This window comes from Phacochoerus africanus, chromosome 15 (genome assembly GCF_016906955.1).
Source record: "Phacochoerus africanus isolate WHEZ1 chromosome 15, ROS_Pafr_v1, whole genome shotgun sequence".
NCBI lineage: Eukaryota > Metazoa > Chordata > Mammalia > Artiodactyla > Suidae > Phacochoerus > Phacochoerus africanus.
Genome location: NC_062558.1, coordinates 115393541 through 115418738, shown reverse-complemented (window position 1 = coordinate 115418738; position 25198 = coordinate 115393541). Strand labels below are relative to the sequence as shown.

Genomic DNA, 25198 nt, shown 5'->3' with positions numbered 1-25198 from the left:
CTAAAAGTGTATACACTGGTCTGAGCATGAGAAAACACCAGACAGACTTAAACTGAGTGGAAGTCCCTAAAATAACTGGCCTGTATCCGAGTGTCTTCAGCTTATTCTCAAATGATTGAGAAAGAGGGATGGGGGCAAAGAGAGAGGGGGTGAGGAAGGAGAAAGAGGGAAACAGGGAGAGAGAAAGAGAGAGGATGGGGGGAAGGGAGGGAAGGAGATTGAGCAAGTGATAAAGCAAATAAGGCAGCATTTTAACAATTGATTAATTTGGTTACAATATATGGGAATTTTTTTGTCCTATTCTTGCAACTTTTCTGTAAATTTGAAGTTATATCAAAATTTTAGTTACCAAAAATGTTTAAAAAATAGTTTGTAACAGTGTGTCTGGGATTGATCTACAGAGGTTGTTCTCCCTAAAAATATAAATGTATAGCTTTCCACTTACCTATTGTGTGTTTGGTTCTAGGTCTTGGTGGAATTTTTAAAAAGGAGGTGGGACTTTTTTCCTCTGATATAGGAATTTTTTGTAGGGATAGAACATACAGAAAACAAGAGGGAGAATAAATACATAAATATTATATATAGTTCACCCCTGAACAACTTGGGGGTTGGGGCATTGACCCTCCTCACAGTCAAAAATCCAAGGGTAACTTTACTGCCAGCCCTCCACATCCACGGATGGGGTAGTACTATAATATATATTTGTTGAAAAAAAATCTATAAATGAACAGGTGCATTTCAAACCCATGTTATTCAAGCACCAACTGTATTCATGAATTTTTTTTTTTTAAATCAAGATTTCTTAGGGCCAGATTGTGTGCCTGGAAATTTCTGTCCTATATAGAGTCAGAATTTTCTGGAAAGATTTGTTGCAGTTTGTTTTACTAGGCCTCTGTCTGCTTGCATCATTAGCCCTGATTACTGAGGTTTTTTTGTTTTTTTATTCCAGTGTGATCTTTTTTTAAGCAAAAATTTCAGATGCACAATATGAGAGACCCAGGAGTAACATCTCCGGTTGCAGGGGGTGCCCAGAATACCTCCAAGGCCTGCCTTCCACCTGCCCCTTCCTTTTGAGAAAATGTAAAAACCACTTTCTAGGAACATTTGATTAACATTAACTTCACTGTTGATTTCCTTTCAGTCATTAGAAGCAGAAATGAAGAAACTTCAAAACTCTATTCAAGAAAACACACAGAATTTTGATGAACATTTGAAAAAACTCTTCGAAAGGAGAGTGAAAGCAGAGATGGTTGTCAACCAGGTAAATAAAAACTTTTTACTTATATGACTCATTCTTTTTTTTGCCTTTTAAGGCCACATCTGCGGCATATGGGGTTCCCAGGCTAGGGGTCCAGCTGGAGCTACAGCTGCCAGCCTATGCCACAGCCACAGCAACACCAGATCCGAGCCACATCTTCAACTTACACCACAGCTTATGGCAGCACTGGATCCTTAACCCACTGAGCAAGGCCAGGGATCAAACCTGCAATCTCATGGTTCCTAGTTGATTTTGTTTCCGCTGCACCACAGTGGGAAATCCCATGACTTTTTCTTTGAAGGGGCCTCCAGGGCTTCTCATTGTTCTTAAGATGAAGACCAACACCCTGTCTGACACCAAGGCCCTGCACTCACTGGCCCTGACTCCTGCTCTGCCTCATCTGTGACCCCTCCCCACTCCTGCTTCTCTTGGGCCTGGTTCACCCCTCCTTCCTCCCAACTCTGCCAGTAATACTCTCTGCCAACTTCTTTGCTTCCTCAGCTATATCTACTCATCTGTCAGATGAGTAGGTTAGATCTTCTTGTTATATACTCTGTTTTTTTACTTTCTATCCCTTATTAAAACTTAATTTTAATTTATATGAGATTACTTATTAATGCTCCCAAGACTTATACACTCCATGAGATTAGGGACTGTGTCTGTCTTGTGCATCCTTGTATTTCCAGTAACTAGCAAGGCGCTGGGCTCAAACTATATTTTGAATGAGTAAATAATCCACCTGCTCCAAAAAGATCAGATGAAAAATCTGGCTTAATTTGATTTGGCAGGAGTTCCCATCACAGCTCAGTGGTTAACAAACCCAACAAGTATCCATGAGGATGCAGGTTCAATTCCTGGCCTCACTCAGTGGGTTAAGATCTTGCGTTGCCATGAGCTGTGGTGTAGATCGCAGATGCAGCTCGGATCCAGCATTGGTGTGCTGTGGTGTAGGCCAGCAGTTGTAGCTCTGATTCAACTCCTAGCCTGGGAACCTCCATAGGCCAGTACTTAACCCACTGAGCGAGGCCCACGTCCTCATGGATACTAGTCAGGTTCATTACTGCTGAGCTACAACGGAAACTCTGAGCCTTTAAAACGTGACAATTTTCTAATAGACAAGTTGTACAACAGTGCCTAGAGATACATATTTGGATAATAATACTACAGAGAAACACAAGGGAGTTATTACTATAAAAGTCAGGACAGTGGTTATTATTGGGATTGACTATGGTGGGGACACATGGAAGGGGCTTTAGGCAATGAAGTTCTAGTTCTTTAACTGAGCAGTGATTACTAGGGTGTTTTGCCTTTATAATAACTAACCTGGACCATACATTTGTTTTAATGTAAATGTAAATACACTATGTAAATAAACTATGTATATATTTTATGTAACATTAAAAAATTGAAAAAGGTAAAAATAACTGTGTAGTTATTGCAGCAGTTTATATTCCCTTCTTTTTAAAAAGAATTTCTCTTCCTTTTATATTATAAACTTGCTTGATGAATGCCTAGTCTTTATGACCCTCAGTGGAAAATTCTTTCTCAGGTAGAGTTTTGATCATTTCCCTCCTTTTAAATACTTCTACAGGAGGAATTGAAGATAAACAACCTTGTTTTTTCTTTACTGTTGGATGAAGAAATAAGCTCCAGAGAAACATTCTTGAACAACTACCTTACACGGAAGCAGGAGGAGAAAGTAAGTACATTGCCTGATTTCCGAGCACAAGCATTTTCTGACAAATGCTTACACACCTAGACCTTCCTTCCTTCAACATTCCTGCAACTGTGTATGTTGTCTCCCTGACTGGGACTTTACTCCAGGGTCAGGTAAAAGCACCCACTCCAGTCTGTTCATAACGTTATATGATTCTGTGCCTGCAGTCATTTAGTCAGAAGAACTGTGTGACATTCATATGACAAATGGTTTATAAAATGAGGCCATGTGGCTTCATACTTGAAAGAACCTGCTTTTAACCAATAACTGGCTGTGGGATCTTGGACAAGACATAATGGGAGATATTGTTCTCTCTGGACCATTTGGCACCATAAATTTCACTAAATGCATAAGTAGTGGGTTAGCTTATAGAATGAAAAGCTGTCATATTCTGAAAATCTCTATCTAATCAGTAGAAGCATGAATATATATGTTTCATTAAAGAGACAATGAATACCAAATGCTTGCCACATGATAATTTTCAAAAGATGTCACCTTTTATTAGTGGTATTAATAAAGGACATTTATGAAAGAATAAAGTATCATATGACATATGTACTTATTTTCTTATGAGATCACATGCAAAGCACCTTCTAAATACAACCCTTCTTATAACAACCCTACAGAGGATGGAATTTCTTTTACAGGTGAGGAGTCCATCTCAGAGGTACTGGTAACAGGCCTAAGTCGCTCACTAGTGTGTAGCAGAAGAAATTGGAACTGCAAAAAAAAAAAAGAAAAAAGACCTTCCAAATTAGAATAAGCAGGCTATTTAGAGTGTGGTATAGTAAGGGCACTTGTGTATGGCAGACACTCAAAGGCAGGCAGGGGAATGGGAAAGCTTTATAATGAAAAGAAGGAAGGGCTTCAGGTGAACCCTGATTGCAGCTGACATGGGAAAGCATGGGGCAACTTAATTAGAAGCTGGGCAACCTATGTGATTGGTTTGGGAAGCAGATCTGGCTTTCTCTGGTTGGTCCTAAGTTCAAAATAGTGGCAAAAATTAGGAAAGCTGAAGGTTATTGACCAAGTCCTGATGATTTAGGACAGATTGCTACGGTGGTTGTGGTTCAGCTTCCTGGCTGGTTGCAGGTTGTTGGTCAGAGTTCTGTTTTCATATATGGTCTGGCCATCATCCATTTATATAGTCAGTCTCTCAGACCCCCCGGTCCATGTGACTCCTGAGCCTGTGCAATTTCACCATTCATCCATACCGCCCTGCCAAGAATGCAGTGTGCTCCACAGTCACACTCACACCTAGAGCTGGCCATGCTTCAAAACCAATGATTAGATGTTTGTCCTTTCAAAGTCTCTAGTCGGTTTACTTTCTTCTATGAATGTTCTCTGTAATCAATACTTCACATTTATCTTGTACTAGGCAATTTTTTGTTCATTTTAGTGTTCCCAATATTTTTGTTTATCTTGAAAAATCTCCAGTCCCAATCTTCTCTTCCTAATATTATTACAGAGCCAGACAGCAGAAGTCGTCCGGAAATCAAGAGAAGACCTTGATGTGTACAAGGAACACTATGACAACTTACTGGCAGAAGACAAAGTGAGACCTGTTGTCTCATCCACTCACCAATGCAGTAGAGTTGCTGCTGCCTGGATTTGGGCAAGATTATAAGGGATATCATTTAATTTCCTCATAGATTTTTCTCCTTCTGCAATTTACAGTTATAGGTGAACTTCATTCAGTATCATTGCATATTCTAAAACTCATTGTGTAAAATAAATTTTTGTAAACTTCTCTGGTTTAAGCTTTCTCTTATACAAAACAAGAGAGCTCATCTAGACTTTAGGGCATTTAAAACTTCAGTTGCAAGCCCCATTAGTTGGTTATGAAATCAGTTTAGTAGGCTATGACTAGCAGATTTGTAATGGAAAAGAATAGGATAGAAGAGCAAACAGAAGAGTAGAATGGGATAAAATAGAGGTACCTTGCATGTTTTACCAGTAAATCTTATTTTGTGAAATGTCAGTACTGAGTGATTTCTAAGACCTCTTATATGAAATAATATTTTTAATTTACTGAGGTGCTTTGAATAGTAACTTTTTGGCAGTTCCCGTCATGGTGCAGTGGAAACGGATTTGACTAGTAATCATGAGGTTGTGGGTTCAACCCCTGGCCTCGCTCAGTGGGTTAAGGATCCGGCATTGCCATGAGCTGTTGTGTAGGTCACAAACGCGGCTCGGATCTGGCGTTGCTGTGGCTGTGGCTGTGGCCCGCAGCTACAGCTCCTATTAGATCCCTAGCCTGGGAACCTCCATATGCCACGGGTGAGACCCTAAAAAGACAAAAAGACAAAACAAAACAAACAAACAAAAAAGTAAACCTTTTAGAAATCTTTGCACAGTGAATGGTCACCTTCCCACAAGTCTATTTATAAACCAAGTTTTCATGGACCTATAAAATCAGTGATACAACTCTCAATCTTAAATAGTATTGTCAACAAATAAAAGGCTTCTGAAAAAAGTTGTAATCCTGACAATGATATGTTTTTCCTTAGGTTCTGGATCGCAGCTTTAAAAAGGAGTTTTCTGAAATTCCTAGTCATCAGGTGGATATACTATACAAACTGTTTAAACGCCGACCAAGGTTTGTTTCTCCTTTGCTGTAATGTTTCTAAGAAAAAAAAAAAAAATGTGTTACTAGACGTCAGCTTTTTCTCCCAATTAGTTGGTAATATTCAGTGTAGCATCTTTTTATATGTGAAAATGCTCAAGTGTCTTGATCATAATTCATGGTATTTAAAGATTATTTTTATATCTTACTGTAGGTAGTGACTAATGATTTCATTATTTAAAAACAGTTAAGTATCTAGGTAATCATAGCGCTATTATAGATTCTATTTTACACACAAAAATAGTTCTTCCTAAATCATGGATGACAGGCAGATTTTTAAACTGTTTTTCCTAAGATGTGTTCACCAAGTATGAGTCCCTTGTGATATGAATTGTAATTACACATTAAAGGCTTCCAGGACAAAATAAGTGTAAGGAAATACTGGTTGAAAAAGAAAAAGTTGAGTGGAAGTTTTCTTTAGTGAGGAACTTTTCAGAAATTGTAGTCTTTGCATCCCCAAGTATAAGAAATAGAGTAAGCAGTGTTTTCCAGACATTTTCGACCACAAATCCTCTTCCTTGGAGCATCTCATGTGAGTGTATTCAAGACAAAGTTTGAAAAATGCCAGAATAAATGATTGAAAGTAATCATTATCAAAAGATTTGGGAGTTCCCATCGTGGCGCAGTGGTTAACGAATCCGACTAGGAACTATGAAGTTGCGGGTTCAGTCCCTGCCCTTGCTCAGTGGGTTGACAATCCGGCATTGCCGTGAGCTGTGGTGTAGGTTGCAGACGAGGCTCAGATCCCGAGTTGCTGTGGCTCTGGCTAGGCCAGCGGCTACAGCTCCGATTCAACCCCTAGCCTGGGAACTTCCATATGCCACAGGAGCGGCTCAAAGAAATAGCAAAAAGACAAAAAAAAAAAAGATTTGTTTTTTCTATTTTTTTTTTTTTTAGGGTCCCACCCATGGCATGTGGAAGTTCCCAGGCTAGGTATCAAATTGGAGCCACAGCTGCCAGCCTACACCACAGCCACAGTAACGTGGGATCCCAGCCATGTCTGCGACCTACACCACAGCTGACAGCAACATCGGATCCTTAACCCAAAGAGCAAGGCCAGGGATCGAACCCTCATCCTCATGGTTCCTACTTGGGTTTGTTAGCCACTGAACCACAAGGGGAACTCCCCAAAAGGGTTATAAAATATCTGATTTTTATACTTAGAGTAGCAAAAGAATTACATTTCACAGACTTTCAGATTTTTATCAATTCAGATTTCCATAATTTTTAATCAAACATAATACAAGAATCATGGAGTTTGTCACCAGTGTATGGGCTCATTTGTATCTGAGATACAAACTCATTCTCTCACCTTTGTCAGGTTGTATGCAACCTGAGGAATTCAACCTAGAATAAGCCTTCTATCTTGGTTTCCCTATTTTTAGAGGAGAGAGTTTTATAAACCTATGAAGAAAGAAATGAGACTCCCATATATTGGGAGGCAGCAGTGGAAAAAGCTTAAGTATCATCCAAAAGAATTAGCTTTAAATCCAAGCTCCACATCTGTCAAAGCTGTGGCCTTGGCCAGTCACTTCTCTCAGAGCTTCACTTCCTTCATCTAGAGAAAGAGGATAACAATGCTAACCTCACAATGTGTTGGAAAGCACCTTGAGAGTGAGTGTCTGGTACAAACCTCTGTACCCTCCTCTTTCCCAGCTGCAGCCCAAGGATACAAAACTAATCCACTAATGTAGATAAAAAGAGGTGCTTCTCTAGTTGCACATATATCTGAACATCTTCCAGGCTACTCACCTGCAACAAGAATACCAGCAGGGAATGTGTGGGACAGAACCTCACTTCTCTCAGGCATTTACTTGTCTGCTTAAAATGCCCAGAAGGGAACTGTTTTCTAATGCATATAAAGCTACCAGTGCTGACAGCAGTTGGGGACATGAATAGTCCAGCCAAGGTCGTGTCCTGGGGATCAAGAGAGGACGGAAGAAAGTCCAAGTGGCTGCTTTTCTCTTTAGGGTAATCCACCTTTAATGCTTTTCTCTTTAGGGTAATCCACCTTTAGGAAGCATCATGCAGTGTTACGTCTATGCTAAGGGTTATATTATTTAACAGTAAGTTTGTGTGTGTGAGAATATGAAAGGTTGATAGGCTTTTATTGGTAATACCAGGATTCCCAGACAGAAAGTGCACGCAGATACAACCAGTCTTGTGCCTTTTGGAGAACGACCAGGATCTGGGAAATTGAATAAGGATGCCTTTGCCCAGCTAATGAAAGCCATGGATGACTTGGACAATATTAATAACATGCCAGAAGGTTTGGACCCCTCGGTCTGGGGGCATTTCTGCATGACCAGACGAGCAAAAGTGGAAAATGAACAGAAAGTATATAATAACATTTTATTATTTTATTTCCTTTCATTTCATTTAGTGTACTAGCATAAAATATTATGGTGGTCAGTGCTTCTAGAAAAGCTAATTATTTCAGTTTTCCCGCTAGGGTAGTAGTTAGTAATATTAATAATAATGATGAAGTAATAAAATATTTATCTTAGTCCTATTGAGGACTAAGTACAGGCCTGGATTTGTAGACCCACATTGTCCAAAATGATAGCCACTAGCCACACGTGGTTATTTTTCATTTGAAATAAATGTGGACAAACTTAATTGAGATATGCTGTAAATGGAAAATACACACAGATTTAGAAGACTGTAAAAAAAAGAATGGTAAATGTGTCAATATTTTTTATACTCTATATGTTGAAATTATAATGTTTTGGATACATTGTGTTAAATAAAATAGTAAAATTAATTTTACCTGTTTTATTTCACTTTTATAATGTGGCTTATACAAAATTTAAAATTACATACATGGCCTGTATTGATGTACACATGGCATTTTTCTTAGATAACACTGTTGTAAATACAACTTCCCTTCTCCTGCCTGCTCTGGTGTTGAGTAGCCCTCATCTCTTTTTGCATAGATTAGTGATATATTACCAAAACCCAATTTATGGTTTTACTAAGATATTTTTTTACAGTAACAAAAGGTAGCGATTTGAGAATCCTTCCTCTTGTAGTTTTTTCTAATGACCACGCTTGTGGCACATTCCATGGGCAAGGGGTTGAATCGGAACTGCAGATGAGACCTATACCACAGCCACAGCAACATCAGATCTTTGCTACATCTGCAACCTACAACGTAGCTTAATGGCAACCCCAGATCCTTATCACACTGAGTGAGGTCAGGGATCAAACCCACATCCTCATGGAGACAGTGGTCGGGTACTTAACCTGTTGAGCCACAATGGGAACTCCTTCTCTTGTTGCTTCTTGACCAAACCCTGCCTCTCCTCCCCCAAATTCCCTAAATTCAGTGCCACTTGTGTCAGGCTGGTGTATTTTTATTAAGTATCTATGATTGTAAAATTTTATCTAAGATGATCAGATATAAGAAAAATTCTATGGGAGTTCCCATCGTGGCACAGAGGAAATGAATCCGACTAGGAACCATGAGGTTGCGGGTTTGATCCATGGCCTCCCTCGGTGGGTTAAGGATCCAGCGTTGCCTTGAGCTGTGGTGTAAGTTGCAGACGCAGCTTGGATCTGGCGTTGCTGTGGCTCTCTCGCAGGCTGGCAGCTCCAATTAGACCCCTAGCCCGGGAACCTCCATATGCCGTGGGTGCGGCCCTAAAAGGACAAAAGGACGAAAAAGAAAAATTCTAGTTGCTTGCGTATTGACTTTCAGTGAGAAGCAAATTTGATAGTTTTCTAATTACTCATGGGATGTACCATTTAAGTTTTAGATCTCTTATATTACATAAGGTCAGGGATTTAAATTTTTGTTTTTCTTAGAAAGATGGGAATATTAAGGTTTTGTAACAAAGTTAAAAGATATATATTTTCTGGAGTTCCTCCTGTGGCACAATGGATTAAGAATCAAACTGCAGCAGCTCAGGTCATTGTGGCATGGGTTTAGTCCCTGGCCTGGCACAGTGGGTTGAAGGATCTGGCATTGCTGCAGCTGTGGCGTAGATTGCAGTTGTGTCTCAGATTCAATCCATGGCCTAGGAAATTTCATATGCCAAGGGTGGGGCCATAAAAAAAAAAAAAGAAGTGTATTTTCTTAAGTTCTTTAAAATTAGTTTGCCTTTATTTCTAAAGTTCCATATGTTCTGAGATGTTTGTGGTTTGATTTCTTCAGGTAAAGCAGAAAGCAGCTGGCTTAATGGAAATGGTGGCTTTCCTCCGGAGGAGAACAGAAGATGATGAGAGGGTGCAACAGGAAATTGAAAAAGTGCTCCATGAGCTCGTCCTGTAATTTGAATCTTTCATTCACTATCATTTATTCAAAATCTGAGCTAAGGCTGAGTTAGGTTGTGTTATCATGGGGGAAGGGGGGGGAATGCTGACTCACTGATTTACAGCTCCAACAAGACTTACCTACTCATGGCTTTGTAACTTCTCTTTGAGAAAGTGCATTTTGTTATATAAGACATTATTTCTCTTTTTTGTTCTTGTGTTGTTTTCTTTGTTTTGTTTTGTTTCTGGCTGCGTCCACAGCATGTGGAATTTCCTGGGTGAGGGATCAAATTCGCACCACAGCAGCAGCCCAAGTCACCATAGTGACAATGCCAGATCCTTAACCTGTTGCTCCACAAGAGAACTCCAAGACCTTATTTCAGAACGAAATTTACCTACGTGCTCCACTGTTCTTATTGTAGATGGTCAAGGTTTTTTTCCACTTTTCAATTTTTTTCATTTTTTAAAATTAAAGTATTAAATGTTATATTTACAATATGATATTGCAATATAATAAGATAATGTAATATTTAAAATATTAGTTTCAGATGCACATCATAGTGATTTGATTGTCTCTAATTACACAGTGATCTCCGTAAGTCTGGTTACCATCTATCATCATACAAAATTATTACAATATTATTGACTATATTCCCTATGCTGTACATTACATCCTGCTGACTTATTTAACAAATAGGCAAGTTTTGGAAAATCTTTTAGTTTAATCTCCTTCCACATAAAAACGCAAAGAGTACGTTTCTGCCAGTAAGTACTTTTAGGATCAAGCCACCCAAACAAACTCTGTGAAAAACTAAGCAGATATCCCCAAATTTCCATGTAGACACCTAAGCAGCTAATTTTTTTCAAAGGGAATTTATATTCCCTGAGTGACTAGGATACTGTTTTAAGTCTTTGCTTCATTTTTGGCCATATTTACACCCACATTGATAAATACTTCTCAAATGTTACCAAATTCATCATTAAACATCATTTTCAGATGTAGGCAATAAATAGGAATATGAATTACCCCAAAATAGATTTGATAAGTAGCATGCAGATTAAACATTGTTAATATAATCTCAAAGGTCAATACACAAAGTCTCACAACTATTAATAGATTTGTTATTTGTAGCATTTCTATTTTCTTCTACTTACAGTCAAAACCATATGAGTCTTTATGAAGTAAAACTTTATGAATGTGTTTCTGTCTGTACTATTCTTTGAGCAGCCCAAGGATGATTTCATATCAGTAAGAAGAGGTATCATAGGGACCTTTAGGAAAGCTTGTTTTCCTTCAGCTTAGGGAAAGTTAAGTTTGAATTTTGAATTTGTATACCAGATACATTTTATTAAATTTATATATCAGATGATAGGTGAAATCTGGAGTATAAATATATTACAACTGTTTACTTTGAAATCTTTTTCAATTTAGATTACAGGAAGACAAAGTGAAATTCCAGTTGAATTTGACAATCCAGATCCTCCTTAAACAAGGACAAGTAGAGCTGGAGAATTTCCAGTTCCTGCTGGAGTATCCTGACGCAATCCTCATCAACAAGAACATAATTGAAGACTTGAATTCTGTGATTCGGGTAATTAGCATGTTTTAAGGAGAAAAAAAACAACATATCACCTACCGTACCAAATATTTTTCATATTCTCCCCATGTCTATGATAAATTATTCATTCAGTTAACTCTGGCTGTACGTTAGAATTACCTGAAGAATGGAGTTCCCGTTGTGCCACAGTGGAAATGAATCCAACTAATAACCATGAGGCTGCGGGCTGATCCCTGGCCTTGGTCAGTGCGTTAAGGATCCCGCGTTGCCATGAGCTGTAGTGTAGGTCACAGACATGGCTGGGATCTGATGTTGCTGTGGCTCTGGCATAGGCCGGCAGCTGTAGCTCCGATTCAACCCCTAGCGTAGGAACCTCTATATGCCACAGGTGTCGCTCTAAAAAGAAAAAAAAAAAAAAAGAAGAATTACCTGAACAAGTTTACAGCTGTTTCCAGGCCCCACCCCTAGGCATGGGTATTTTTTAAAAGCTTCTCAGATACCTCTAAGGTAAAAGAAGTTCAGGTCCGCATGGCTAAATGTTCATTCTCATGTACATACCATCATTTTGTTAGGCTAAATCTACCCATCTAATGATGAGCTTGATAAGCTTAGATAATTGATTTCAGACCGTGCTTGTTTTCTAATATAAACATCTAATGTTATAAATTGCTTTCTAAGCACTATTTTAGTTGCATTCTACTAAATTTTGATGGTTTATATTTTTATTTTCTTTCCATTTAAAATATCTAATTTCCCTTGTAACTTCCTATTAGAAGTTACTTTGGATTATTTAGAAGTGCGTTATTTAATTTCCAAACATTTGGGGATTTTGTGCTATGTGGGAATTACGTGCTACTGTTGCTATACATTTTACTTTTATAAATTTTCTAAACCCACAATACATTATTATATTTGCTTTAGATAGTCAATTACCTTTTAGAGTTATGAAAAATAAGAAAAAAGCATTTTCTATTTCTCTTCAATTTTGCTATTTCAAGAGATCTTTCTTTGTGTGGATTGAAATTTCTCCCTTTTATTATATAACTTCTACTAAAAGAATTTCTTTTAACTTACCTGAATTGCAAGTCTGCTGATAATGAATTCTCCTGTTTTTCTTTGTCTGAAATTATCTTTGATTCATCTTTATTGTTGAAAGATATTTTACTGAGTTCCCTGGATTGACAGGTTCTTTCTCATTCTTTTCACTTTAAAGGTGTTCATCTTCTTCTGGCTTACAGACCTTCTGACAAGATGTCTGTCTACTGTACCTTTTTAATCTTTGTTCTTAATGTAGTGTGTATGCCTTTGATATTTCCTTTTTGTCTTTGGTTTTCAGCAATTTGAACACATGTCTAGTACATATGTGTGATCCTTTTAATGTACCATTGACTTTGGTTTGCTAATATTTTGTTGAGGATTTTTGCATATATGTCCATGAAGGATATTGACCTGTAATTTTCTTTTCTCATGGTACCTTTGTCTGGCTTTGAGAATAAGGTAATTATGGTCTCATAAAATGAGTTTGGAAGTATTCCTTCCTCTTCAGTTTTTTTGCTAGGTGTTTGAGAAGGATTGGTATAAGTTCTGGTATATTATGTTTTCACTTACATTCATTTCAAAGTTATTTTCTAGTATCCCTTTTGATTTTTTCTTTGACTATTGATTATTTAATAATGTGTTGTTTAATCTCTAAATATTTGTAAATATTCCAGTTTTCTTTCTGTTATCGATTTCTAGTTTCATTCCCTTGTGGTCAGAGTGGATATTTTGCATGATTTCCACCTTTTAAAATGTATTAGGATTCATTTTATGGCCCAACATATGGTCTATATTTGAAAATGTTCCATTTGCATTTGCAAAGAATGTATATTCTGCTCTTATTGAGGGTGCATTCTGTGTATTTCTCTTATTTCTAATTAGTTTATAGTGTTGTTTAAATCTTCTATTTCCTTACTGATCTTCCATATACTTGTTATATCCATTATTGAAAGTAGGATATTTAGGTCTCCAATTATTGTCATTAAAATGTCAATTTCTCCTCAATTCTGTCAATTTTTGCTTCATATATTTTGAAGTTTTTAGGTACATATATGTTTATAATTATTATATCTTCTTAAAGTATTGGCCTCCTATCAGCATATAAAATACAATTTTTGTGTTGAAGTTTATTTTCTCTGATGTTAGCATAGCCATTCCAGCTGTCTTTGGGTTATAATTTGCGTGGAAGATATCTTTCCATCCTTTCACCTTCAAGCTACTTATGTCATTGGACCTAAAATGAATCTCTTCTAAACAGAATATTGTCGGATCTTTTTTTTTTAATTTTTTTTTGTCTTTTTTGTTGTTGTTGTTGTTGTTGCTATTTCTTGGGCCGCTCCCTCGGCATATGGAGGTTCCCAGGCTAGGGGTTGAATCGGAGCTGCAGCCACCGGCCTACACCAGAGCCACAGCAACGCGGGATCCGAGCCGCGTCTGCAACCTACACCACAGCTCACGGCAACGCCGGATCGTTAACCCACTGAGCAAGGGCAGGGACCGAACCCGCAACCTCATGGTTCCTAGTCGGATTCGTTAACCACTGCGCCACGACGGGAACTCCTGTCGGATCTTTTTAAAACTCTTTGTGCCTATCTTTGCCTTCTAATTGTAGACTTCAGTGCATTTACATTTAAAGTAGTTACTGGTAAAGAAGAACTTACTGCTGCCATTTTGGTATTTGCTTTCTGCATATCATATTTTTTAGTTGTTCAGCCCCTCCATTATTGCCTTCTTTTGTATATAGTTGATTTTTTAGTACCATTTTGATCCCCATTCTCTTGTCCTTTGCCATATATATTTCCAAACCAAAATACAATAATACGGGTTTTTTAAATTTACCTATATAGTTATATTTTCTATTTTGGTTTTTTAAAAATTTATTTCTTCTCTGGCTTTGAGTTACAGTCTATTGACTTTTCATTTCAACATGAAGGATTCCCTTTAGCATTTCTTGTAGAGCAGAAGTCCTATTGATGGACTCCCTCAGTTTTTTTTTTTTTTATCTCAGAATGTATTTAATTCTCCTTCTTTTTTTTTTTTTTGTCTTTTGTCTTTTTAGGGCCACACCCGTGGTATATGGAGGTTCCCAGGCTAGGGGTCCAGTTGGAGCTATTGCAGCTGGCCTACACCAGAGCCACAGCAACGCCAGATCCGAGCCATGTCTGTGACCTACACCACAGCTCACGGCAATGCCAGATCCTTAATCCACTGAGCGAGGCCAGGGATTGAACCCACAACCTCATGGTTTCTAGTGAGGTTCGTTTCCACTGTGCCATGACGGGAACTCCTCCTACAATTTTTGATGTTAGGGTAGGAGCAACAATCATCAGATTTGCTGATGGATTGAATGTGAAGGGTAAGATAGAGAAATCAAGAATAAATCTTAAAATTTTGGCTTTTGAGCACCTGAGATGATGATGTCATTAACTGACATGAGGAAGACTGGGGAGATGTAGCTTTGGGTGGGGGATATATGAAGAGCCTTTGTTAAATTTGAAATGCCTGTAGAACACCCCAATGTAAATATCAAGCAGACAGCCAGAATTCAAGTTTGAGACATGTATTTCTATATTTAGATCACATATATTTAACTACATATGGATTATTACATGTAACTATTTACATATAGAGAATTTATGAGATGAGATTGCTTGAGTTTGCTTAGGAAGTGGATAGATAACAGAGGAGGGAGTTTGGGCCAACACCCAAAGTCCAACTCTGAAAGATCTAACAGAGAAGGAGTTAAGTATGGACACTGAGAAGGAGCTGCCAGTGAGATAGAAGGAAACCATGAGAGAAACAGGTCCAAGGAGGAGAGGGTCATGCACTATGTCAATTTCTTGACAAGAGGAGCCTCAGTGAAGGCTTGGGACAAGAGTTCAGTTGGTGATGGCTGAAGAAAAAACACGAAGTTAGGAAGTAGAGATTGGAACTATAAATAAATATTATGAAAAAGTTGACTGAAATGAAAGCAGAGAGATGTGGTAGTTCCACAGCGGTGTTTCTCAACCTTGGCGCTATTGACATTTTTGGGCTGATGACTATTTGTTGGGGAGAGATATCCCTTGTATTGTGCAAAATTTAGCAGCATCCCTGGCCCTGGCCTCTAACCACCAGATTCCAGTAGAAATGCCCTCCTCCTGTTGTGTCATCCAAAAACATCTTCAAACAGTGAATGTCTCCTGGTGGGGCAGTATTTCCCCCATTTGAGAAATACTTGATCTTAGGAGAAATGCTTGACCTTAAGATCTTGGAACTGGTGATGACAAGAGCAAGGAAATGATCATTAGAGTTGGGTGGCAGAGCGAGATAGAGAACAGATCATTGAAAGTGGGAAATTCAAGGAACTGAGGCCAAGCAGTGATCAGAAGATGAAAATCATTTTTAAAAAGAATAGCAGTGATATAGTCTAGTGGCATGGACTTTAAAAAGCTAAATTTTTAAAGGAGAAGAGAGGAAAAATACAAACTATTAACTGATGGAACCCACTCACATACAAATTTTTTTTTTCTTTTTTCTTTTTTTGTCTTTTCTAGGGCCGCACCCGCAGCATATGAAGGTTCCCAGGCTAGGGGTCCAAACGGACCTGTAGCCACCAGCCTACACCAGAGCCACAGCAATGTGGGATCCGAGCCACGTCTGCAACCTATACCACAGCTCACGGCAATGCTGGATCCTTAACCCACTGAGTGAGGCCAGGGATCAAACCCGCAACCTCATGGTTCCTAGTCGGGTTCGTTAACCATTGTGCCATGACGGGAACTCCCAAATTTATTTTAGAGACATGATAGTTTCACTGTTAGCAATCTGGGAGAACAACTTCATGAAAATATTCCTAATTTCTTTTTTTTTTTTCTTTTTAGGACTGCACCCACGACATCTGGAAGTTCTCAGGGCCAGGCTAGGGGTAGAATCTGAGGTACAGCTTCCTGCCTATACCACAGCCACAGCAACACAGGATCCAAGCCACATCTGCAATTTACACCACAGTTCACGGCAATGCCAGGTCCCTAACCCACTGAGTGAGGCCAGGGATTGAACCCTCATCCTCATGGATACTGGTTGGATTCATTCCGCTACACCACAATGGGAACTCCAAAATATTCCTAATTTCATGTAGGCAATTTGAAATGAAGTACAAAATGTCTAGATGTTTAAATATCATATTTAACATTCAATATTTTTGCTTTTTCACTAGCTACAACCAGATACTGTTGTGTCTGGCTGCATTAAACTACAATCCTTTATCTATAGTGTCAAGGAGCAGGGCTGAGTAAGGGTACAAATGCATATGGAATGGTACATTGGTGATGGCAAAACCCATCTAATCATTGCCATAAAAGTAAATCTGCTATGGCACTCAAATGTATCTTATAATCCATCTGTTTAGTAATTATCCTCTCCGCCAGACCACCGCCGCGCCGCCATCATGGACACAGCTGTGTGCAGCCCATCAAGCTCGCCAGGGTTACCAAGGTTCTGGGCAGGACAGGTTCGCAGGGACAGTGCACGCAGGTGCGGGTAGAATTCATGGACGATACGAGTCGTTCCATCATCCGAAACATGAAAGGCCCTGTTCGTGAGGGTGATGTGCTCACCCTTTTGGAGTCAGAGCGAGAGGCTCGGAGGCTGCGCTCAAGTTGTGGCTGGGTCCTGGATATCTGGATCGACCATTTGACCCATCATGATCTGCCCTTAATAAAGTGTTTATATTGTATGTAAAAAAAAAAAGTAATTATCTTGCCTTATAGTGATAAGATTGTGCCCATGAAGTAAGTTTTTTATATATCTACATTTTTAAAAAGAAGGTAGAATTAAATCTGTGTTCTAAGTGTTTTCTAAGAAAATCAGTCAGCTTCAAATAATCTATATTCTGTATGCAGAATCATATTATATGAATATCAAAATGTACTTTTTTTAAGACTCAAGGACAAAAGAAAGTTGCTAGCATGATGGAAAGTAAAAATGTTCATAAAGGAATATTTCAGATTGAGTGGGAACATAAGAAAATGGAGATGGAAATGGAAGATCTAAATCAGAAGGCTTGGGATATTCAGATGCTGTTTTTTTCAAGAGATCGTCAAAAGGTAAGTTCTCCCTGTCGCCCAACTATATAATTTTAATTTCATTCTTTGACGTATTCATTATTCAACTGGTATTTAATAAGAAGCCTCTACCATGTCAAGCATATTCTAAACCAGTAGTATTTCGTAATGTGACTATGAATTTTGTGCTTTTCTTCCAGTAGTTTACATTTGTTACCTCTGCTTCCTTGTGCCCCTCAGTAGTGTAGTTCTATCTTGCAGTTCACCAAGGATTTTTCTGAATGTCAAATCTAGAGAGCTCTATCCCAGTCTTCACCATCCTCTGTGGCATTTGACCACCTTCCTTCTTAATTTCCCATTTTTTTGGTTTTAATCACCCCTGTTTTCTCTTGGTTTTCTTCCAACGTGTCAAACCACTCTGCCTTTTTTCCTGATTTCTTTTTTGTTTCTAAGTCTTAAATATAGCTATTCCTTATGATTCTGCCCTCAGCTCTGTGTTTCTTTCTATGCCCTCTCCTTTGATGATCTTTCTAATAACTTCTATGCCCACTGCTAAAAGATCCACCCAAGCTCTCTGAATTCCAATTCAATTCCAATTCCAATCCAAGCTGTCTGACCTAACCTCTCTCAAGCTCTATTTCTATATTTCCTACCTCCCAACATCTCTTCTTGTTTTGTTTATTTCTGTTCTTTCGGCCACTCACTCAGAGTTAAAGTTGTTGTCCTCTTTGATTCCTTTCTTTCCCTTGTCTCCTAAGCCTTGCATAGTTTATCCATTTATTCTCATTCTCTCTGTCCACTGCCTTTCCCCTGCTTCAATCCTTCCTTTTTAATGGCTTAGAGTATTTCATAATAATCTCCTAACTGGTCTCTTGACCTTGGGTCTTTCACTAATCTATACTGTTATGTCAGATTACCATTCTTATTCAACTCTAGTAACACTACTACTCTGCTCAGACTTTTGAAACTGCCTCTTCTTACCTGGCAATTGAATTCTGCAATCTTTAGGTGGCATTCAGTGTCCTTCAACCTGTGTTTTCAAACTCATTCCCATTGTTCCATTGTTCCTCTTAAACATCAGTATTCTTTTTTTTTTCTTTTGTCTTTTTTTTTGCTATCTCTTTGGGCCACTCCCGCGGCATATGGAGGTTCCCAGGCTAGGGGTTGAATCGGAGCTGTAGCCACCGGCCTACGCCAGAGCCACAGCAACGCGGGATCCGAGCCGCGTCTGCAACCTACACCACAGCTCACGGCAACGCCGGATCGTTAACCCACTGAGCAAGGGCAGGGACCGAACCCGCAACCTCATGGTTCCTAGTCGGATTCGTTAACCACTGCGCCACGATGGGAACTCCAAACATCAGTATTCTTAAACCAAACCGATTTCATTTTCTAGGATTCTACCTCTGTGCCTTTGCTAACACTGGTTCTTCTACTGGAATATCTTTCCTTGTTGGTTTTCTTTTTCCTTTTTTTTTCTTCCCATTCCAAATTTATTTTTCAAGCTATAGTTTAAATGCCATCTCATCCACAAAGGGTTTTGATTTCCCCAGTTCAGAGAAATCATAACCCATCTCAAACCACCTTTTATTTTGCATGTCACTTTACATATCTCTTGGCAACTAATCATACTACATGTTCTCTTTTTCTTTTTTTTTAGTCTTTTTCTAGGACTGCACCCACTGCATATGGAGGTTCCCAGATTAGGGGTCCAGTTGGAGCTGTAGCTGCCAGCCTACTCCAGATACACAGCAATGCCAGATCTGAGCCGTGTCTGAGACCTACACCACAGCTCATAGCAATGCTGGATCCTTAACCCACTGAGTGAGGCCAGGGATCGAACCCGCAACCTCATGGTTCCTAGTCAGACTCGTTTCCTCTGTGCCACGGCGGGAACTCCTGTTCTCTTTTTCTTGAGGGCTAGGTCATATTATCTATCTTTGCTATCTCCTTCAGTGTCTTTAACTGGGACACTGTTAATATGGAACTCATATGAGACACTCTCAAATGAGACACAATAAATATTTGGTGAGTTGAATAAATGAATGAATAAATGAAAGAGAAAATAAACTCTAGGCATTTGTAATTGTACTATATAGGTAAGTGTATCAATAGCTAAATGTAGGTAAATATTATGGCACAAAACTCAGATCAATCCTAACTTGGATAGATTGTTTTTTATGAGAAACAGTAACTTTGAAAACTAAGAAAATCTTTATAAAATTATCTATTGAAATAAACAGAGAAAAATATCCTTTCATATACTGTGGGTTTTTTTTTTTTCTTTCAAAGTTCCTAAATGAACCAAACTATGAGAATCTGATTGCCATTCAAATTGGAATAATGGAGCAAACCATTGCTGTTTTAGATAAGGTAGGTATCAAAGATATTGATCATTATAATTCCAATAGCTGTGAATGATTTGAACAAAGTAATAGTTTTCAAATCATGAATTCAGATAGAACCTACCAGAATCTTGGCCTTTCATGCTGGTATTCAGGTTGTAATTAGAGGTCCCTAAATCATTGCAACCATGACCACTGTGGTAGCCTGAAGAACCTCTTTAAACATTTGAATCAGTTCCTTGGGAGATATCTGAGTATACGAATTTCCTGTTTCACTTTAGTTTGAACTTATGTAGTAGAAGTGTTAATAGTCTGTCGTTGGCATTGTGAAGACTTTGCTTTACCTTAACTGCCTAGCAATGCTCAGTTTTTTGCGTGTAGCATATATAAAGTAGAAACCAAGTAATCTCAAGGCTATGTGTTTTTTAATCTCTCATTTTTAAGAATAAGAAAAATCTCTTCTAAAATGTGTGTTAACATACCATTCTATCTTTCAACAACTAATTTAAGTGCCTACTATGTGCAGGCATTATGCTAGACACTAGGGATATGGTGGGTAAGATATCTTTATGATGACAATGTATTTAAATTTTAAGAATAATGTCTTTATTTTTTTTCAAAATTATTTTTGTGGGGTATTATGGGAACAAAAATTTCAGACCCACAAAAAGAATGTGGAAAACTGCAAAAAACTACTTAAAAAACTGGGAAGGTGCAGCAGTCAAAAAGATGTAGCAAATTATACTCTAAGCTGCAGCTTACGAGAAGAGTTGGTGGCTGTCTCGGAGAGAAAAGACATCTGTAATGCAGTGGGTAAGTTATTGTTTTGTTTTGTCTTTTCTTTAATCAATAGTCAGTTTCTTTAAAAGTAATCAGGATTCCTAAAATCTGTACAGTGGTTATAAAGCTACCAGTATTTGTTCAATATATTTAATTGATTCTGGGTGTTGTTCCTGTATAAAAGTATAGATAGAAATCCAGCTAATTCTGGAGTTCCCGTTGTGGCTCAGTGGTTAATGAATCCGACTAGGAACCATGAGGTTGTGGGTTTGATCCCCGGCCTCCCTCAGTGGGTTAAGGATCCAGTGTTGCCATGAGCTGTGGTATAGGTCGCAGACATAGCTCAGATCTGGCGCTGCTGTGGCCATAGTGTAGGCTGGCAGCTAAAGCTCTGATTAGACCCCTAGCCTGGGAACGTCCATGTAGCTCAGATCTGGCATTGCTGTGGCTGTGGCGTAGGCTGGCGGCTACAGCTCTGATTAGACCCCTAGCGGGTATAGCCCCTAGAAAAGACAAAAAGACACACACACAAATTCCAACTAATTCCTTCTTCATTTTTGGGATAGGGTCTAAACTGACTTGTGAAAAGATTGCAAAAGAACGATATGAAAACATGATGCAACAACAAAAGTTAACAAAAATTTCAAAAGAACAAGCAGAGCAGATTTCAATACTACAGGCTGAAGTTGAAAGATTAAGGATGAAAACATTTCCTGCTCTTGTTCAAATGTAAAAATACTCGTGGGAAACATAAGACCAAATCATTCATTCATTTTAAAAATAATTTCATTTGGTTGAAATGATTTCTCTTTCATCTCGGAAAATTTAAGTAGAGTCTCCTCTTAGTTGCATATTTTTAATAGCAAATTATTTCATTTTAGCCTTAATCATTATAAAAATGTTTGTCCTGAATGAATAAATATCTCAAATATCATGGATTGTTTTTATTTAAGAATGAACAAGATTTTAACCCAGAATGTATTCAAGATCTATTTTAATTCTTAATTTGTTCAAAAATTATTTTCACAATAGTAGTATATCAAGTCTTAAAGTCAAAAAAATCATTCTTAGTCACTACTGATATTTCTAATCTTATAAAATTACCATTGAGATTATGAATGATTTTTATCTTTTATAATTCTCTATATTTCCCATTTTATTCAATAAGCATTTCTCTATGACCAGAAAAAAACAGAATGTTTATTATTCCCTGTCCTACCAATGGAAACAAGATGTTCACTTTTATCAAGCCCTAAATCATTTGTAAATTATATTTTCTTTTAGATAAACATAACAATCTTAATATTTCATATTTATTGCAACAGAACTTAATTTTGTACCCTACCCAATCGGGTTTAGTGAACAGAAAAAAAGCACTTTCTCATTTTGTGATATTGGGGTTTACAATAAGACATATATATTTGGTCTTTGACACTATTACTGGCCCAGAGATCCTAAAACCCTTGGAATTTCCTAAGTAATGAGAGGGGTATAGGTGTCTTGTTATGTTAATGCGGTGACTTTTGGACTGCACATAAGAATACGGGGGCTGGTTGCCAGGAGAACCAACCCTGTGATTAGAGTTTTAACTTTCTGTCCAAATACTGCCCCATACATACCTCACCTCCAGGAACAATAAAGGACCTGGAAGTTGAATTGATCACCAATGTCCAAAGATTTAATCAATCATGCCTACATAATGAAGCCCCCATAAAAACCCACAAGGATGGGGTTTGGAGTGTGCCCAAAGAGAACAAGCAAGCTCTGAGCCTTTCGCCATAACTTGCACTATGCAGCTCTTATATCTGGAGGTTCCTGAGTCAGATTCTTTTAATAATAAACTGGTAATATAGTAAATGAAATGTTTCTCTGAGTTCTGTGAACTACTCTGGCAAATTAATTGAACCCACGGAAGGAAGGGGGCAGTTGTGGGAACCTCTGATTTACTGCCATTCAGTCAAAAGCATAGGAAACAACCTGGGTTTTAGTCAGCATCTGAAGTGGAGGGCAGTCTTATGGGACTGAGTCCTTAGCTTGTGGAATCTGATGCATCACCAGATAGAAGGGTCCGAGTCGAGTTGAATTTTAGGACATCTAGTATTTGAGAATTGCTTGGTGTGGGGAAACAACACACACACACCCAGGAATTTGGTAATCAGAATCTTTACATTTTCATGAAATAGTTTATCACTTTATTTATATAGATGACGATAATTAAGTAATGAGAAAATTAGTCAGAAAACTGCTTTGACTTTCCATAGCCTATGGGCTTCTGTACCCCTGGGATCACTGACCACAATCTCCAACTGATATCAATGTCTCGTTCTGCATTTCGTGAGTTAAATGTTGTTTAGTTTGCAACACCATATCCCTTGTACACTGTAGTGTAGAAAACAAAAGAGCAATTATAAAACATTCTGTTTAGAAAAAAAATTTTAGAAGACTTAAAATCTTCTATTTAGAAATTGCCAGTGCCATAAATGATCACCTGTGCAGTGATGGGTGGTGGATGGGATTGAAAGCAAAATAATAGAACATCATTTTGACAACACCCCTCCTTATACTGGAATGATTCCTGACATAATCAGCTTGGCTGCTTAAGCAGCAAAACATCCATTGATAACACAGGTGCTTTCAAAAGTATCGCTAAGGGAGTTCCCGTCATGGCGCAGTGGTTAATGAATCCGACTAGGAGGTTGCGGGTTCGGTCCCTGCCCTTGCTCAGTGGGTGAACAATCCGGCGTTGCTGTGAGCTGTGGTGTAGGTTGCAGACTCGGCTCGGATCCCGCGTTGCTGTGGCTCTGGCGTAGGCCGGTGGCTACAGCTCTGATTAGACCCCTAGCCTGGGAACCTCCATATGCCGCAGGAGCGGCCCAAGAAATAGCAAAAAGACAAAAAAAAAAAAAACCAAAAGTATCGCTAAGATGGGGATTGTGGGAGGTTGGTGGGAAATGTGTGAGGGGTGCAAATACTTTGTACTTAAGATAGAATGTCAGAAGTTCTCTCTCCTGCTGGCTTGAGTCAACCATTTGCTACAAGTCAATGCCACAAATTTCACTGGACAGTGCTTGTGGATTCCCAGATCTTAACAAACCAAATAGTGGTTTCTATTTCTTAGTGTCCAGCCTGGGTGATTCTGGCAATGCTCCTTGTTTTGAGGCATAGAATGGAGGTTAGCAGGAGCCTCTTGCCCCCACCCCCTACCCTCAAGCTGGATTCTAGTAGCAGCGCTTTCAACAAGAGCCTTCCCTTGGTCTGGGGATGTTGGTTGGTGATTTGGAGGGGAACATTGGTCATGCAACCCAATCCTTCCTTGATAAGTCCATGGAACTGATTACTCTCAGCTTCTTCTGAACTAAGAACAATTATATTCATATTTTTATAGCCCTTTAAAATATTATCTGTATTATCAAGCAGTAATCAATTGGGTCAAACATAAGATTGTTTTGAGGATAGGACTTAAGAGTATGGGTTCTGTTGACAGGTTGCTTGGGTTCAAATTCTGGCTCTGCCCACTTAAGTTTAAAAATAACCTCTTAGGAGTGACCATTGTGGCTCAGTACCTTAAGAACCCAACTAGTACCTATGAGGATACGGGTTCAATCCCTGGCCTTGCTCAGTGGGTTAAAGGATCCAGTGTTGCCACAAGCTGTGGTGTAGGTCACAAATGAGGCATGGATCTGGTGTTGCTGTGGCATAGGCCAGTGGCTATGGCTCCAACTTGCCCCCTAGCCTGGGAATCTCTATATGCTACAGGCACAGCCCTAAAAAGACAAAAACAAAAGGAAAAACAAACCAAAAAAAAAAAACCACTTAGTTTTCAAATAGTTAATCATAAATGTCATTATCTTTAAAATTGGGATAGTTATAATACTCAAATTAGTTAACATTTTTAAGACTGGCACAAAGCAAGTGCTGTGTTGTTAGCTTTTATTTTTATGAATAAAAATACCGCATTCAATATTTCTTAGTAAATATATCCTATTAAATGGGGGTGAAATTCAACAGAAATTATTAAAAAGGGATTGCCTTATGGGTATCTAGGCCCCAAACTCTTCCGTAAGCCCCATCCATAATCCATGACCTACCTCCTCTTGTACAAGTGCCCACTGAGCTGTTGGAGCACTCAGCACTCAGCCAATGCCTTGGAATACCCTCAACTTTTCCCCAGCTCTCCCAGAACCAGAGTCCCACTGATGCTGTAGTTTCCCCAAGTGGACATGTAAGGATGACCCAGGGGATGTGCTGTCAGCAGCAGGCAGCTGAGTCAAATGCCAGCAGCATCACAAGGGAGACCACTTTTGCTGCCACATTTAGGGCCTCCAGCTAAGCAGCAAGAAGCAATGGAGGCTGGTCACCACAGCTCTTCATGGATACCCACCCAGGAATTCCAGAGCCAGGTAAGTCCTCTGTGAGACTGGGCCAGTCCTCTTGGGTTCACAGAAGTCAATGACAATGGCAGTGTCTAGAAAGCAAGAATTTGGTGGGGGTGGGGAGGGTGGGCAGGGGGGTAGTTATTGGCAAGGACTCTATTAGACTGGATGCAAGAGAAGGGTCCTGATATGGCAACATTAAT

General features: G+C 38.8%; 1 protein-coding gene across 2 annotated transcripts in view; it reads left to right on the top strand.

The window, feature by feature from the left end:
• CFAP43 (cilia and flagella associated protein 43) overlaps positions 1 to 21499 on the top strand; it is a 109268-nt gene extending 87769 nt beyond the window's left edge. The window contains exons 28-38 of one of the 2 annotated variants that reach the window (XM_047761507.1): positions 1142 to 1261; positions 2850 to 2957; positions 4444 to 4530; positions 5486 to 5574; positions 7725 to 7938; positions 9758 to 9870; positions 11288 to 11447; positions 17375 to 17539; positions 19790 to 19870; positions 20502 to 20655; positions 21189 to 21499. In XM_047761507.1, the coding sequence (XP_047617463.1) occupies positions 1142 to 1261; positions 2850 to 2957; positions 4444 to 4530; positions 5486 to 5574; positions 7725 to 7938; positions 9758 to 9870; positions 11288 to 11447; positions 17375 to 17539; positions 19790 to 19870; positions 20502 to 20655; positions 21189 to 21355 (1458 nt within the window). In that variant the 3' untranslated portion in view covers positions 21356 to 21499. Of the gene's footprint in view, positions 1 to 1141; positions 1262 to 2849; positions 2958 to 4443; positions 4531 to 5485; positions 5575 to 7724; positions 7939 to 9757; positions 9871 to 11287; positions 11448 to 12627; positions 12750 to 17374; positions 17540 to 19789; positions 19871 to 20501; positions 20656 to 21188 lie in introns of those variants that run through there. The other variant, XM_047761508.1, reaches the window with a different exon arrangement.
• The last annotated feature ends 3699 nt before the right edge of the window (positions 21500 to 25198 follow it).